Source organism: Aythya marila (assembly GCF_965140915.1).
Source record: "Aythya marila genome assembly, chromosome: 25".
Lineage (NCBI taxonomy): Eukaryota > Metazoa > Chordata > Aves > Anseriformes > Anatidae > Aythya > Aythya marila.
In genome coordinates this window covers 3417868-3433634 of record NC_139066.1, presented here as the reverse complement: position 1 = coordinate 3433634, position 15767 = coordinate 3417868, and the positions used below count along the sequence as shown (strand labels likewise).

Genomic DNA, 15767 nt, shown 5'->3' with positions numbered 1-15767 from the left:
CGGGACGGGAGGGGGATGGAAGGGGGCGGGGCTTGTAAATAGGCCACGCCCCCTCCGGGTTGCTGCGGGCCCCGCGCGTCGCCATGGCAACCCGCAGCGCCGCGGGGATGGGGCCCGGCTCGCGCCCCCCCCCCCCCCCCCCAGGCACCGGGTGTGCAACGGGAGGGGGGGGGAGTGTGCAAAGGGGGGCACGGGGGGGCAAGGGGGTGCAAGGGGGTGTGGGGGGGTGTATGGGGTGTGGGGGGGTGTGCACATGGGGTGTGGGTGTGGGTGTACAAGGGGGTGTGTGTGTGCATGGGGGTTGTGTGCAAGGGGTGTGGGTGTGCAAGGGGTGTGTGTGCATAGCTGTGTGTGTGTGCATGTGTGTGTGTGCACACGGGGTATGTGTGCACAGGTGTGGGTGTGCAAGGGATGTGGGTGTGCATAGCTGTGTGTGTGTGCATGTGTGTGTGTGCACACGGGGTGTGTGTGCACAGGTGTGGGTGTGCAAGGGATGTGGGTGTGCATAGCTGTGTGTGTGCATAGCTGTGTGTGCATAGCTGTGTGTGTGTGCACACGGGGTTTGTGTGCACAGGTGTGGGTGTGCAAGGGATGTGGGTGTGCATAGCTGTGTGCATGTGTATGTGTGCACATGGGGTGTGTGTGCATGGGTGTGGGTGTGCAAGGGGTGTGTGTGCATAGCTATGTGTGTGCACATAGTGTGTGTGTGCATGGGTGTGGGTGTGTAAGGGGTGCGGGTGTGCATAGCTGTGTGTGTGTGCACATGGGGGGGGGTGTGCATGGGTGTGGGTGTACGAGGGGTGTGGGTGTGATGAGTGTGTGTGTGTGCACATGGGGTGTGTTTGTGGGTGTGCAAGGGGAGTGGGTGTGTGCATGTGTGTGTGTGTGCACAGGTGTGTGTGTGCATGGGTGTGTGTGCACATGGTGTGTGAGTGCACATGTGTGGGTGTGCAAGGGGCATGGGTGTGCACCAGTGTGTGTGTGCATAGCTCTGTGTGTGTGTGTGTGCACAAGGTGTGCGTGTGCATGTGTGTGTATGCATGGGGGTGTGTGCACACAGGGATTTGCACAGGGGGTTGTGCACAGCAATGTGCACACAATGGGTGTGTGCACAGGTGGGGGTGTGTAGGTGCACGGGGGTGTGTGTGCACGGCTGTGTGTGTGCAACCATGCATGTGCAGGAGCACGCTAGCATGCATTTGCTTCCATGGGTGTGCACGCGTGGCTGTGTGCAACAGCTGGGGTGCACGCAGCCATGTGCACATGCATGTGTGGGCTCATATGTGTGTGTGTGGGGGAGCATGCACATGTGCTTGTGCATGTGTCCGTGCATGCATGTGTGTGCACAAACATGCCAGCATGCGTGTGCTTTTGTGTGAGTACCTGTGTGCACGTGAGTGTGTCTGTGTGTGTGAGTGTGTGTGCGCATACGTGCACGCTGCCCCTGCCACCAGGCCTGGCAGCTGTGGATTTTCTCTGGTTCCTCTTCCCTTTGCCCCGGGTGGCAGCAGGCCGCTCACCGCAGAGGCTGCTCGGGGGCCAGAGGTGACGAACGGCACCGCTGCCTCAGCCGGTAAACACCGCCGTAAATCCTGTAAATGTTTTTGTTTTTTTTGCACGGATTTTTTTTTTTTTTCCAAAGCGATCGCTCGCCCGCCTCTGAAGCTGTTAGCAGGCACCATGCTCAGACCCAGCGCTGTCCCCAGCCCCACGCTGCACCGAGGAGCCCGAACGCACACCAAAGCTCTTCCCAGCAGCACTTTGCATGTTTGGCCTCCATTTCCCCCACACCAGAGGGGTTTGGGAGGGGAAGGGGAAGCCCCTGTATGCACCACGGGGTACCCAAACCCCAGCCCACCTTCCCATCCCCAATTCCCTGCTCCCAGCTTGCCTCCGAGTTCCCTGCAGATTTAACTGTTAGTGCTTACCTGGTCCTTCCTGCCCCTCTGCCCTATTTCTGGGGACCCCCCGGCCCCCAAACCTCATCCCCTCGGCCCCACAGCCAGCAGCAGCAGGGGGGACGCTCGGTGGTGATCCTGCTCATCCCAAATACCCACCCTGGCCATGAAATGCACCTCACACGCCACCACCCCACGCACGCTCCTAAACCCACCTGGGGGTAAAAACCCCAGGTTTCCAAAACCCTCAGGAGGCTGGAGGGGGACTGTGGAGTGTCAGATCCTGCGGGATCCTCGAGGGTCGGATCCTGTAGGGTCCCCATGGGATGCTTTGCGTGGCCTCGTGCCAGGCACAGCGAGCCCACAGCCCCGAGCGAAGCCCACCCGCGCCTCGTGGCGGGGAGCTGGGGGGCGAGGGGCGATTTCGGCAGGAACCTTTGGTGGGCCGGGGGCTTCGGCATCGCCCTGCTGGCCTGGGGAGAGGGCTGGGGGAGGCCGGAGTGAGAGGTTGGCTCCACACAAAGGAGCCAGCGGCTCGAAGCCGGCACGAAGCTGGGAACCAATCACCGCGGCGGCCGAGCGATAAAAAGGGCTCGCGAGGCGGCCGTGGGAGCTCGCAGGAAACGCTCCCGCGCCCACAGCCCCGGCCTCTGCAGCGAAGAGAAAAGGCACGGCCAAAAGGCACGGCCAAAAGACAGACGGACGGCCGGACAGACGGCCGGACCCCGCTGGGGCCAAGCCCTCCTGCTCGGCACCTCCACCGCGGAGCCCAGGCGTATGGTGGGTGCCTCGCTGCGCCGGGAAGAACGGGGCCGCTGGGTGGGAGACAAAGCTTGGGTGGGCACCACGAAATTTGGGGGAGCATCAGGGGTCGCCCAGCGTGGGGCTGGCGGCTGGGGTGGGGAGGTGGTGAGAGGGGAAAATGGGGGGGGAGAGGGGAAATGTGAGGGGAGGGAGAGAGGCAGGCACCCAGGGAGAAAGGGATGGGGGGAACGGAGGGATGCGAAGATTGGGGAGCCCCAAAAGCAGTGCCGCTGGCCAGGGCCACCCAGCAGGTGGGGGTTTCCATCCCCCTGTGCTCGCCCCCGCCCCAGAGGTCGGCCCCCCAGGCAGGAGATGTGCTGGGAACTTTTGCTTTGGGAGGAGGCTCGGCCAGGGGGGGCACGGGAAGCAGATTTGGGGTGGGGGGAGCACAAGGGGGGCTCTGCTCCCCGAGGGCAGGGGGGGAAAAGAGGATGCTGCCAGAGCTCCAGGCACCTTTTGGGGGGGCGATGCTGCTGGGGAGGGGCAGGGGGCAAGCACCCCGGACCCCGCGTGGGCTGGGGGGGTGCAGGACCCGCACCCGGTGCTTTGTGGGGTGAGGGGGGAGCTTGGGGGCACCGGCACGGCTGCAGCGGGGTCTGGAGGCACAGCATTTCGGGGCTCACATCCCCGCGCTGGGCTGAGCTCCCTCTTTGTTGTGCGCTGCAGTGCGTGCTGGAGGGGGGCTGGACAGATCCATTTTATTAAGCCGATCAGAAGGAGCAGATATGGAAGGGAACCTGTTAGATCCCGAGCCCCTTATCCCTCTCGGCTGATGCCCGCTAATTCCCGGTGATGTCTCCCAGCGCCCCATCCTGCCCGGCCCTGAACCTTTGCAGCGCCAGGTCTTTCATCACTTCCCCGGGGAGGCTGTTGCACGGCTGTGAGATTTAATTACAACACAAATACCCCGAGCTCTGACACAGCCCCGAACAGCCAGGGATCTCCCAGGGCTTCACAAAGGAGATCAGCTCTGTTTTCAGCCTGGGGGGGGGATGGAAAGGGAACAGAAAAAAAATAATGCAATGGTGTGCCCAGCATCACCCCAAAATGAGCAGCAGAGCTGGGAGCAACCCCAGGTCTCCCAGGTCGCAGTCCTGCACCGTTAACCACTGGCTTTATCTCTGCAATCCCCTTGGGTCACTTGAGACCAGCCGAGCTACCTCACAGGTCACATTTTTGATCAATTTTTCCCCCGGTTTCTGTCCATGGGGTGGGCAGTAGTTCTGGAAAAGCCGGCTAATTCGGCAGCCCGGATCATGCCTTGGAAGCTGGGCTTTGTCCACCGAAGACGTCGTGTGAGGGCTCTCCCAGGGAAGACATCTGGTGCCCCAGCTGAGCTGCCACGTATTTAAGGCCAGGAAGAGCTCGTCTGCGGCGTTATTAATGCAGATTAAAAAAATAATAATTGCAGGGTAACTGATCGAGTGTAGTCTGAAACTGCCCCCGTGCTAACGTCCTTCCTCAGTGGGAGCCCCGAGGGAACCAAATCCCCGTTAGGAAGCGAGGGTCTGCAGGGCCCCCAGTGGGCCAGCACAGCACAGGGTGCGAAGTGACGGGATGCATCTTCGCTGTCACCAGGCTCAAAACAAAGCTGCTGACGTTTTTTTGGTCAACACAAGTCCCACGAGACTTCTCGTTAGGGAAGGGAGTTTCACTTCTGGTTTCCTTTGGCGTGTCAGCTCCGCGAGCCTACAGATACCCCCTTCAGGCCCAGCGGTGGGGTTTTTCCTCTCCTTTTTGCCCATCCCCAGCTTTCCAAGTGTTGCCCATGGTCAGGCCATGTTTCCTGAGGTGTCTGCCTTTCACTTTCCAGATAAGCCATTTCTATCTGCCGTCTGGGGGTGTTGCAGAGCTTACCTAGCTGCTAGCACAGCGCTGGGATGGAGGACATTAAAGCTGGGTGAAGGGATTATTGCAAACACTACTAAGCACAATTTAGGCGTATTTTTCACTCCTCTGGTGTGCCCATAACTCTCTCCACGTGGCCGGCTCAAGGGTTTTCAGACACAAGAGCCTGCACACGCCAGGCTGTATGGCAGCCTGAATCCTACCAGAGAGCACAGAGGTGAAGGCTGAACTGAGAACAGATGGGTCAGCTCAAAAATAAGGAGCTTTTTTGAAACTTGACATGCGAATGCCATTTCTGGTGGCTTGACTTTTTGGATGCAATCCGTATGTTGGGCAGCAAAGGCAGGAGCCCACAGCAGTGCTCACAGGGCTGGTGTGGAAGGCCCATGGGGAGAGGTTGTGCTGGGGTTTGGGTTTTGGAAGCAGAACTCCCCCCTGCTCTTGCTGCAGGTGGTGAAGCAGCACCAGCTCCCAGGCTGATGGGGCTCTCTGGGCTTTGTTCAAGGTATGGGCTAAACCACGTAGGAAGTGCAAGGCCAAAGCCTGGTGTTTTACCAGTGATATTCCAAGGGAGGAGATCAGCCAACATAACACCTACAGGTGATGTTTGGGGGAAGGGGAACTTACAGGTAGTTACAAGTCCACTGGTTGGAGTACAATAAAAATGAGTTTCTAGGAGAGGTTTTGGAAGAGGAATTAAATGTTGGGAAGCAGAATAAAATGCAGCGTGGTTTCAACACAGATCATGTCAAGTTATCTTGGTATCTTCCTTCGATGTGATAACCAGCTTCCAAAACAATGTGGCCTAACGAGTCCACATTTAAGGAAAGCCCTTGGTACACTGCCCCAGGGAAATGACTTCAGATAGAGCTAGGAAAGAGGATGAAGAAGTGGGGAAAGAGGACAAAGAAGATACAGCAAAATGGAAAGAGGACACTTGGATCCTGCTGCAAGGGGAGGTCTAGAGATTGAACGTGTTAGCAGCCCCTTTAGTGCCCAGGTGAGATGGAGCAATGCTGGCAGGATGCAGGACATCTGCCTATGGTGAGAAAAAGCAGATCAGCAAACAGGACGGGGAGCCAGATTCCTAGAAATGGCTCAAGTGGAGCTGAGCCAAGCCAGGTGCTTGGCAAGCTGCAACAAGAAGCTGCTGTAGGCGGGGGGACCTCAGCAAGTGGAGGGCACTGAAGAAGAATGAGCATCTAGGATTACTGGCAGAGGTGAGAGAAGAAAACATAGGGCCAAGTGTTTTCTGTGGTGCCAGGGAAGTATTCATACCAAGAGACAAAAGTTTCCTCCAGTGTGGGGCATCCACCTGCCTGCGGTGAGCCACCAAAGGAGCTGGAGGACTGGAGAGCAGAGTAAAAGGGTTGGATTCTCCTGGGGAAAGAGGAGGCCGACAGGCACAGCCTTTACAAAGACTTTGGAGAGGCAAACATTAGGGTGGGCAAACTGTGGGCATCATGCCAGTAAACAGATAAAGGCAGGAAACCAGAAGGTGAGGTTTCCAGGTGGAACATGACGAGGTTGTAGAAGGGATTATGGAAAAATGAGAAGGGGAGGGAGGGTGCACGGCCTGCCCTTTGCCTCTCGTGCCTCTTTGCACCACGTTTATATGGCACTTGATCAGTACCGTGCTGCAGAGCTTCCAGGCCTTTCTCCCTGTTAAGTGTTTTTACCTAATGTCCAACCCGAACCTTCAAACCTGCAATTTTGGCCATTGCTGCTTGCTCAATCATTAATGAGAAAGGTTCGTCTCTGCCTGGAAAAGAGGCTCATCCCAACCTCCCAGTGGGCTTTCTGCTGCATTTGTCCACTCAATCTTGACTCCTAGCAAGAGAAGAGATCCCAGGGCGCAGAGACTCCCTTCAGACCTTAACCTTTCAGGGATGCCATAAAACATGGCCGTGGGCCAAGGAACGGGCTGCTCCGTGCTTCAGTTTCCACTCCTGGAAATCAGATGGATCCCAGCAGCATCCTCCTGCCCCAGCCGCCTCCTCTGAGCTAGGCAGGGGCTGGCCCAGCCCAGATCCCCTCGCCCCGGTCCTTCCAAGGGCTGTGACCTCCTCCAGGAGGCAGAGCCGGGCAGGGCTGAAGGTGGGAGAGCAGAAGGGGTGGGCAGGGGCTCCCCTTGGGCTCACTCCTAGCGTGTGCGGGTCCCCCCGTCGGTGCCCTGACAAAGGCAGCCCTGTTCGTCCCCACAAGTATTCCTTGTCAGCATCCCTCAGCACTTCGGCTGCAGATTTCCTGCCCACTGGCAGCCTTTCAGGAGGCAGCCTGGGCACGGGACGTGGATGGAAAGGGGATTAGTGGGGCAGGCTGGTGGAAGGTAGTGCGGGGCCGTGGGGTGCGGGCAGGAGCAGCTTGGGGTGGTGGGGCTGCACCGGTGGCCCTGGTGGTCCTCCCCAGGGTGCTTTGTCCTGAGCCAAAGCATCCCAAAGCTGCTACTGGTGAGGTCAAGTGGTTGGCTTGAAGCCACGCAAGGAGCCAAGATCTGAAGTTGACGAATTCTTCCATGGCCAAGGTTGGAGTCAAGACCACTGGGCTCACTCTGCCATCCCCCCACAAATGCAGCTCACTCTCTCTTTCCATGCTTGAGAGGCTGAAGCAACATCAGGCGTGCTGAGCCCCTGGTCAGTTGCTGGCCCATTTAATGCTGACTCTTCATGGTGTAGTTTGGCCGTGATGCCCCATGGCTGCAGATACAGGGCCTGGCTGTGCAGTGAGTTGGAGACCCCCAGGCTTGGGGCTGGCCTCATCCAGCTCCTTCCCTGCAGCCCTGCCACAAAGCCAGGCACTGAGCTGCTCAGGGGCTGGCCTGCATGTGTAAGCTGTGCTGATCCTGCACACGATCATGGGGACATCGATGGTGCTCAGTTTCATGGGGGAGAGGCTTGACAGCCTCTCTGAGGTGTTGAGCCCCTGCCCGTGCCTTGCCGTGCTGCCGGGAACCCTCAGCATCCCCCTGGGACCCGGGGAAGGAAGGGGCCCGGATCCCCCGTGCTGCGTTTGGTCTTTGGGAAAGCCTCTTGCCGTGGCCCAGCGATCCCAGCAGTAAACATTCACTTCACAGGGCCCTTAATGGGAACCATATGGTGGAGAGGGGCCTCTCGCCCTCTGCAGTCACGTTGCTTTCCTGTAGCGGAAACCCTTCGGCTTTCGGCGAGGCGTGCAGCCAGCAGCGGGCTGCTCCGCGCCGGGGGCCCCGTGGGACCGGGCTGGAGAGGCACCGAGGGCAGCCTGGGCGGCCCTGCTGGTTTAGGAGAAGGGTGGAAAAACCCCACGCCTGGCCTGGCTGCTCTGGGGGCAGGTTGTGGCCGGGGGGATGCCGCCATCCTCCAGTCGGTTGGGAATTTCCCGGAGGGGCCCCCTCCAAACGCTTCTCTGTCCTTAATGCCTGTCCCCGGGGGCCAGGCAGGAAGGTGAGCGGGGACAGGAGAGGCTGCAGGACAAACGCTGCTGTGAGCAGGGAGCTTCTGGGCTGAGCGCTGCCTTCCTCAACCCAAAGAGCTCCTTGGTCAGTGCCAAAAGGCAGAGCTGCGGCGCTTCCCTGGCTGTTTTCACACGGCGGCAGGCACACGTCCCCTGCAGGTGCCAGAAGAGCTCCAACCCCGAGGTCCTGAGCTAAAAAACAGCTTGTTGAGAGCACCAGGAAAGTCCCTGGCTGGCAGCTTGGGCGCTGAGCACATCGTGCTGGCTCCAGTGCCACCAAGAGCCAAACCCCTGTAAGATCCAGACCCCTGTGAGATCCAAACCTCTCTGTGCTCCCCACCCTGCAGCCACCAGCGCTGCCACCAGGCTGCTCCATCCCCGTGGGCAGAGGGCACAAGCCCAATCTGGAGGCTCATCGGACGCAGGAAGAGCAGCACGTGCAGGGTGAAGAAGGTGCTCTCATCCCATCCTGAGCCGAAATCACTGGCTGCATGATCAGGAGACATCAGTACTGTGTCCTGCTCTTCCTGGGCTGGGTAGGTGGCAAATTGGCTTGGGGCACAGAGGTTTGGGGAAGTCAGAGCTAGCAGTTATGGCCAGCCTTCAGCACAGACCTGATCGTGGCTTCCTTGCCTTGCCACAGATGCTGTCCTGTGGTCCTCAGAAAATCGGTGAGCCCCTCCAGTGTGCTGGGAGATTGCCCTGGCAATGTGAAGACGTCCCAACACCTATGTGGCAATGTGTCCTTAAGCAAAGCCTGTGCCATGGGGGTTCCTCTGCGTGTGTTTACTGCCTGGGGCTCAAATCCCCCCCCCCCCCCGTACAGCCCAGCACCTCCCTGAAAAAGCGATGACAGCAGCTGGGAGCCTCTGAGAATCCCTCCCGCGGTCTCCAACTCGTTGTGTTTCCCTTATCGCTTCAGCACACCCTTCCCCTGCAAGATTTCTACTCCTGCCCCACAGCAGGAAGGACGTTTAGCAACTTCTGCTCGTGTCTGTGGGGCTGATCGGGAGAGCGTGGGTACGGGGCTGTGAGCAGGGCGTGCGGGGAGGGATGGGGGCAGCGGGATGGAGAGCATGGTCTGGGGGGAGAGCATCAAAATGTGGGTCAGGTTAACTGCGACGGTGTGGAAAGGAACAGGGTTTGGGGTCTGGGGTTTGAGGGGAAGGCTGCGTGTGGGAGAAGAGGCAAAGGGAGGAAAAAAAAGGAGGTGGAAGGAGCCAGGGAGTGTGTGTGTGGGGAGGGGAGAGGTGCAGAGGGGTGGAAAATGGAGAGGAGGGAACCGGGTAGGGGAGGAAGATGAGCTGAGAGAGGAAGGGGAAGGGAAGCTGGGGTGGAGGTGTGTTTGTAGGGGAGAGGGTGAAAGGCAGGTGAGAAGGGCAAGGGTCATGCATCTGCGCTCGAGGCACGTGGTGGGTGCAAACCAGCGGGGTTTGCTGGGTTCCTCAGGCTCCCCTTGGGGTCTGTGCTGTGTTTTAGGCACCGTGCACACCCCTGAGATGTCAGAGGGAAGGTGCTGCGCCAGGACGTGGGGGGCAGAGAGGGGCCGTGGGCTCGGGCTGCACCCCCAGCCCCGTTTGCCCAGCCCAGGGTGCGCGTGGGGCCACAGCAGCCGCCTGCGTGCACCATCACCCGCCCTGCTCGCGAGCAGGAAATAACAAGCGAACCGCAGAGGAGACGGGAAATGATTTAGGTAAAATCGAAGCCGTGTTCTCAGCCGGAGCTCTGAAACGTTTGCAGCAGGGGCTGCCCAGCCCCTTGGCCTGCAAGGGTGAGCCCGGCTCCTCTGCTGCTGCTCATGGACGCGGAGCAAAGCTGAACCCTGAAAGCAGGCATTAATTTTGGGTGCTCAGCTGGGCGCTGCTCATGCCTGAAGCCAGCTGCTGAGTGTTGGGACTTTTTGGGGACCAAAGTGCCCTCCAAAACCCAAGGCACGTTTACAAACGTCACCACGAGATCAGCAGGAGCAGGGAGTGCTGGCTTGCCAGCCCCCAGCACCTCCCTGTCCCTGCAGAGCCACCCCTTTCCCCCCTTTTGCACCCAGGACAACGTGGGGGGGCTGGGGATTAAGGCCACGGGTTCATTGTCTGCTGCTCTGCTCCTCCCTCTGCGCCTCATGGTGCTCAGCTCTGCATGTGCAGAACAGGGCTCATCAACCCTGGCCTTTTTTGGGTGTTTTCAAGTTAAGGTGCAACGGGGAAACCCCCGCGAGGATGTCAGGGCCTTTTTATCTTGTACCAAAGGAACTGGTTTGCAATGCTGGTGGTTTTGTTTTGTTTTGTTCCATGCTGCATTAAAAGTGGTCAGAGACGCCTTGAACTCAGCCTCCTGGGCGCTCAGCACATCACCTGGAGGCCGCAGCCTCTCAGGGAACCACGCTCAGCCTCAACCTCAGCGAGGCTTTTCTGGGTTACAATTAGACTAAAATCACCATATTTGTGATTTTAGCATTGCCAATCCTTTGGTGGCTGCATCGGTGAAACCCTGGGCTCTAGTTCCACTGCCTGGGCAGGACAGCAGCTCTGCCTGGAAGCTGCATCCCTTATCCTCGCTGCCAACAGCTTGGCCATTGCCTGGTAATTGCTTTCCATGCGCGGTTTGGAGGCTCTTTGCAGGAGCTGTCGCATTTCCATGTCTCCCTCTCCCATCCCAGCCCATATTTTTGCATAGGAAAGGGGACAGGAGGTACCGAGCTGTGCGCTAGGCTCAGCTCAGCGCCCAAGATCGCCTGCCAGCTCCCTAACCCCGCCGTGCCCCAGACCTGCACCTCCTGCCGGGGGTGCCCCAGGAATCCCGGACCCCAGAGGCTGCCCCGACCCCACAGAGCAAGCTTTGAGCAGACACCGGCTCCTGCAGAGACGAGCAGCTGCTGGGTTTGGGGTGACGAAACCGGCCTCATCCTGCTGACATTTCCTCTCCAGGTGTTGCAAGAGGCCACCTTGCACCACTCAGCCACCTCCCCAGGGACCGTCGGGCCACAAGCTTCAAGCTCAGGATCAAGCACACAGAGGAGGGCGAGGGACCATGTTCCAGGCCACGGAAGCCGCCAGCACCCCCCCGGCTCATGTACGTCGCTCCCCCCGTGGTTTGTATGCGAATTTCCAGACCAGCTGGGTTTGTTCTCGGGGTGGAAGGTTGGGCAGGGAAGCTGTGGGCATTTTAGAGCCACCAAAGGTGCGGTTGCTGCTACTGAGATGTGAGGACAAGGGGCAGGGATGTTCCAGCAGAAGGTGCTGTTCGCTGAGCATGGTGCTCAGCCAGCATCCCGGCGCCCAGCCCGTCCCTCACCCTGCTCCTGCCTGGAGCTGCCGGCTGTTTGTTTGTGTTTCCATGGCTTTCGGCGATCACAATGGAGAGCATGCGAGCTGCTTAGGGTCGGAGCGCTCGGAGATGGAAAAACATCAAAGCTGAAGCACAGCCCCTGCTGGGACAGGATGGGAGGATGGGTCAGATATGAAATAGCGATAGCTGGTGAGCCTGAGCCGAGCCAGGAGGCTGCCGAGAAGTGACGAGAGGCGGTGGGTTGCCTGTAGCCTTGGGAACGGATGTGATCCAGCTCCAAGGCAGCAGCGTTTGCCTTCGCTCTGCTCAGCTGAGCCTAGAAAGAGCACCTCAGACCCTACCCTAACCTCCGGAGAGCACCGGGGGATGCTTTAGCAGGGCCGAGGGACGCAACTGGTTTTACGCAGCCCGAGTCTCCCCACCGCCCATGTTCCTCTGTTGATTTTGGCTTCCTCCTCCAGCCTTGTGCAAGCAGGAGGGAGAAAAAAATCACATCGCAGACCTCAGTCAGCACGAGCAGCTGGGAAACGTCTGAAGAGGCAGCTTAGCGAAGTGAGAGCTTCCTGTGTGTCTCTGAGACAAACTGCTTCCAAAAATACAAAGGAGAAATGGGGGAAGGGCAAAGCAGGGGGAGGGGGGTGGGAGAGCACCCTGGGGGCAGAGAGCTGGGGCGCGTTGCCCAAGCAGGGCTACGGCAGCGACAAGGGGAAGGACGAGGAGGTGGCGGGGTGATGCTCCCAGGTCACTGCCCTGGGAACGAGGAGCACAGAGCAGCCCTGGCTGAAAAATGCACTAAAAAATGCTCCCTTTGTTCCCAGCTGGAAGGAGAAAGGGGGCATTTTCATCAGTGCAAAGGGAGGCTAAAAAATAATAAAGGCTTGCAGGTGACTAAGTGAGGAGGAGGAGGAGGAGGTGATGGGCTGTTGCAGCTGCAGACCAGAGGGACTTCACGATGGGACCCCTGTGAATCTGCAGAGACCTCGCTTGGAGATGCTGAGGGCAGAGGTTGGGGCACCTCAGTGCCTGCATCTGCCCCGCTGCTCCCCCCACAGCTGCAGGGGCTGAGCAATATCCCCCCTGCCAAGCAGCTGAAGGCAGCAGGGCTCATCTTTAGCCCTGCCTGTGCCCCGTTCCCCCTCCTGCCCCACACATGTGCAGTCTGTGGGGAGGTTTTGAAAGCTTTTCGGTCTCAGCCACGGCGCGGGCGTTTCCTGCTCAGCGCAGCAGCGCCTGGCAGGGGAGCTCAGACACAAAACATCCGGCGAGGGGCACCCAGCACAACGCACCTCGTGAGGGCGAGGGGCACCCCGGGTGGGCACACGGCCAGCCTGGCACCCTCCCACTGCAGGAAAAAACCTGGCTGAGCCCGGTGTGCCTCCAGCACAAGAAGCATTAATTATCGCTCTGCAGCCCTGTGGGGTAAATAGTTGGTGGGCAGCAGGGACACGAGCAGCATCTCACACCCAAACAGCGCTGTTGTTACCTAAGGGACTTACCAGGCAGCACGTGAGGCTTCCTAATTTTGGTCAGAGAGGGGCTGTGCTATGGGGGCTGCTGCAGCCCCTCTCCAAAGCCCTTTCCCCCTCTCTGTCCCAAGGGATCTTGAAGCAGGGATGTTTCAGCTGCACTCCCTCTGCTTCGCTGAGGGTTAGTGCCAGCCCTGCTTGGCCTGAGACATGCATGGTAGGAAGCCAAGGACAGCGATCACCGGCAGATGGGGAGAGCTGCACGACCCCGGGGCTGTGCTCTGCAGTGCTGACAGCGTGACACCCCTGTGTCTGTGCTCGTGTGCTGCCTCTAAAAAAAAAAGCAGCCGGTGTGTTTGCTACATCTTGGTCCCAGACGAAACAAAGCCGTGGCACGTGCTGGACCCAAGCCTCAGTGAGCAGTGCTGGGTGGCAGAGCTGGCTGCTCTGTGCCCACGGCCCCAGGGAAGTCCCACGGCCTCCTGGCGCGAGTTCCCTCTGCAATATATAAATAACTTTCCCTCTTTTCCTATTTTTCTTTCCTCCTCCTCGTCACTTCAGGAGAAGCAGCACAGTGCAAGCAGCAACATGCACACCGGGGTCTGATTGAGGTCACGGCCTCTGGGCAAATGAGTTCAGAGACTCACCGGGTGCTGTGATGGCCAGGCTGAGGCTGCTGGCGTGCCCCAAGGTCCTGCTGCTCAGCTGCCTGTACAAATCCTCTGCTGCTCCTCCTTTAGCACAGCTCAGCACCGAGCCCCTTTAGTCTCTCAGGCTCTCATTTTGATTTCTCTGCTCCATCTCTCCTTAGGAGGCAAAGAACAACTCAGGAGGCAGCACGGTGCAGCGCTCCAAGGTACCTACAGCTTTATGGCACTCTACAGCTTCATGGTGAGGGGGAGAGGACGGAAACCTAAAGCCTGAGCACCAATCCAGCCCAGCATCAGTGGACTGGTACTGGGAGGGTGATGGGAGGCTGCTTCAGGCTTACTGGTGCTCCAGCAAATGGCAGCATGGATGATGGGGAAGGCGGCTGCATGGTGAGATGGGCACCAGATCTCCAAACCCCCTTCCTCACCCTCTTTCCCTGTGCTGTCCCCTTGCCCAGTCCTTCAGCCTGAAGGCGCAGGTGAAGGAGATGTGCACGGCCTGCCAGAAGACCGTCTACCCCATGGAGCGGCTGGTGGCGGATAAATTTGTCTTCCACAACGCCTGCTTCTGCTGCAAGCACTGCCATGCCAAGCTCAGGTGAGCTGTGCCGGGTATCTCCAAGCTGGGGCCGGGGAGGCTCTTCCAAAATGTGCACCCCCTGCCCACCGCAGCCCACCCTCCTGTAGGGCAGGGGAAGGCCCTCGGTCTCCCAATCACAGCATGAAGGGCAGTGGTCCCATCTGGTCCCAAGACTCAGTTTAATCCCACCTGGAACGGAAGAAGAGTTTTTCCCCTCAAGAGCAGGGACAGAGCCCCATGGGGATGCCAGAGCTGCCCTGTGTCACCTAGGGAGGAAAAGGCTGAGCTGCCCTGCAGGACCCCTCTTTACAGCCCCTTAAAGCTGCTCACAGCAGCCCCAAGACCCCTGGAGTGAGCAGCTGGCCCTTTCTGCTAAGGGGCAGCACGTTCCCTCCTCCTTCTTCCCCTCTCTGAGCCTCCCAGCCCCCCCGGCACCCCCAGCTGCCCCCTGCCCACCCAATCCCTTCTCCTTCCCCAGCCTGGGCAGCTACGCGGCGCTCCACGGGGAATTCTACTGCAAGCCCCACTTCCAGCAGCTCTTCAAGAGCAAAGGCAACTACGACGAGGGCTTCGGGCGCAAGCAGCACAAAGAGCTGTGGGTGCACAAGGAAGTGGAGAGCGGGACCAAGACGGCGTGAGTGGGACCCAGCCCAGCCTTCCCTGGATGGAGCCGAGCAGAGACGGCGCGGAGCACTGCTGAGCCGGCAGCTAACTGAGCTGATGTAAAGCAAAGGGGACCCCAAGAGCCCGTGGGCGGTAAGGGAAGGGAGGCAGCCTGATTTTGAGGCCTCTGGAGGATGTCTAGAGGGGTCCTGCACACCCTAAGGACAGGGCAGAGGTGAGCGGGGTGTAGCCCCCAAACCTGAAGCCCTCTCTCCCTGATGAGATCAGACCAGAAGCACTTGCCCCCATGGGAATGCCCCAGCCCTGTTCACACATATCAGGCCTGCTACCATGGAAAAGGAGATCTGGGGGCTCTGAGAGCCAGCCCCAACCTAGCCTGTAAGTCAGAGCAGAACTCCCTGCTCCTGCCACACCGATTCTGCCTTGTTGGGGCTCTGAATAAGGAGGGTCTTTGGTTTGCATCAGCTCCGTTCAGCTGGGATTGTTCAGCCTTAAGGATGTTGCCCTGCGACTGTTTAACAGTGTCTGTCTTTTTTATATTTGCCTTTCTTTGGTACGTTCTGCATTGGAGCCCGGCAGGGCCTCACGTGTGACACTGCGCCATGCGCTCTTTTATTTTTGTAATAGAAGGTTTCCAAGCCTTCCCTGTCTTGTCCTGTGTTCCTAGGGACACGGGGAGGTGGGAGCAGCGGTCAGGTCTGGGCAGCTGCCGTGGAAAGAGCTTCTGCCCATAAAGTCCCAAGAAATTATTCCTGGGTGTGGAAATCCTGAGCGATGTGAAGCCCTGAGCAGCATCAGCACCCTGCGCGCTACAAGCCCCGACCCGAAGCTGCAGTTGTAACCACGTCAGCTTCCACCTGGAGCCCAGACCACCCTCAGAGAGAACTCACTGCCATATCAATTAGATCTTTTTGCCCTTCATACACTTAATGGCTTGCTTGCTTCCCCATCCCCCCCGTACCAATAAACACCGTGCCTTGCCTCTGCAGCCCGATGTGGGCTTGCTTCACACTGCAGCTGGGGCAATGCGAGGCCTGGCCTGGCCCATCCCCATCTGCTGTGATGCCTGCACAGGGGAGTCCATACAAATTAATACAAATTAACGTGCCCAGCAAGGCCTGCCAGGCTGGAGACCTAGTGAAATGGGATTAAAGAAAGCAGGTGGGTCTGCTTTTAATTATTA

The 15767-nt window shown here is 59.0% G+C and overlaps 1 protein-coding gene across 1 annotated transcript; it reads left to right on the top strand.

Moving 5' to 3' along the window:
• Positions 1–2510: 2510 nt before the first annotated feature.
• LIMD2 (LIM domain containing 2) lies at positions 2511–15523 on the top strand. The gene is made up of 5 exons (XM_082778795.1): positions 2511–2678; positions 10904–11048; positions 13542–13586; positions 13839–13978; positions 14439–15523. Exons 2-5 carry the CDS (start codon positions 11007–11009, stop codon positions 14596–14598), a joined length of 387 nt encoding a protein of 128 aa, XP_082634921.1. The 5' UTR covers positions 2511–2678; positions 10904–11006; the 3' UTR covers positions 14599–15523.
• Positions 15524–15767: the final 244 nt, after the last annotated feature.

Bases quoted from the DNA above. Each gene is read 5' to 3' on its own strand.
- LIMD2 (XM_082778795.1), top strand. From the start codon at position 11,007: ATGTTCCAGGCCACGGAAGCCGCCAGCACCCCCCCGGCTCAT. The intron at 11,049-13,541 runs GTACGTCGCTCC...ATCTCTCCTTAG, and splicing joins CCAGCACCCCCCCGGCTCAT to GAGGCAAAGAACAACTCAGG. The intron at 13,979-14,438 runs GTGAGCTGTGCC...CTCCTTCCCCAG, and splicing joins CACTGCCATGCCAAGCTCAG to CCTGGGCAGCTACGCGGCGC.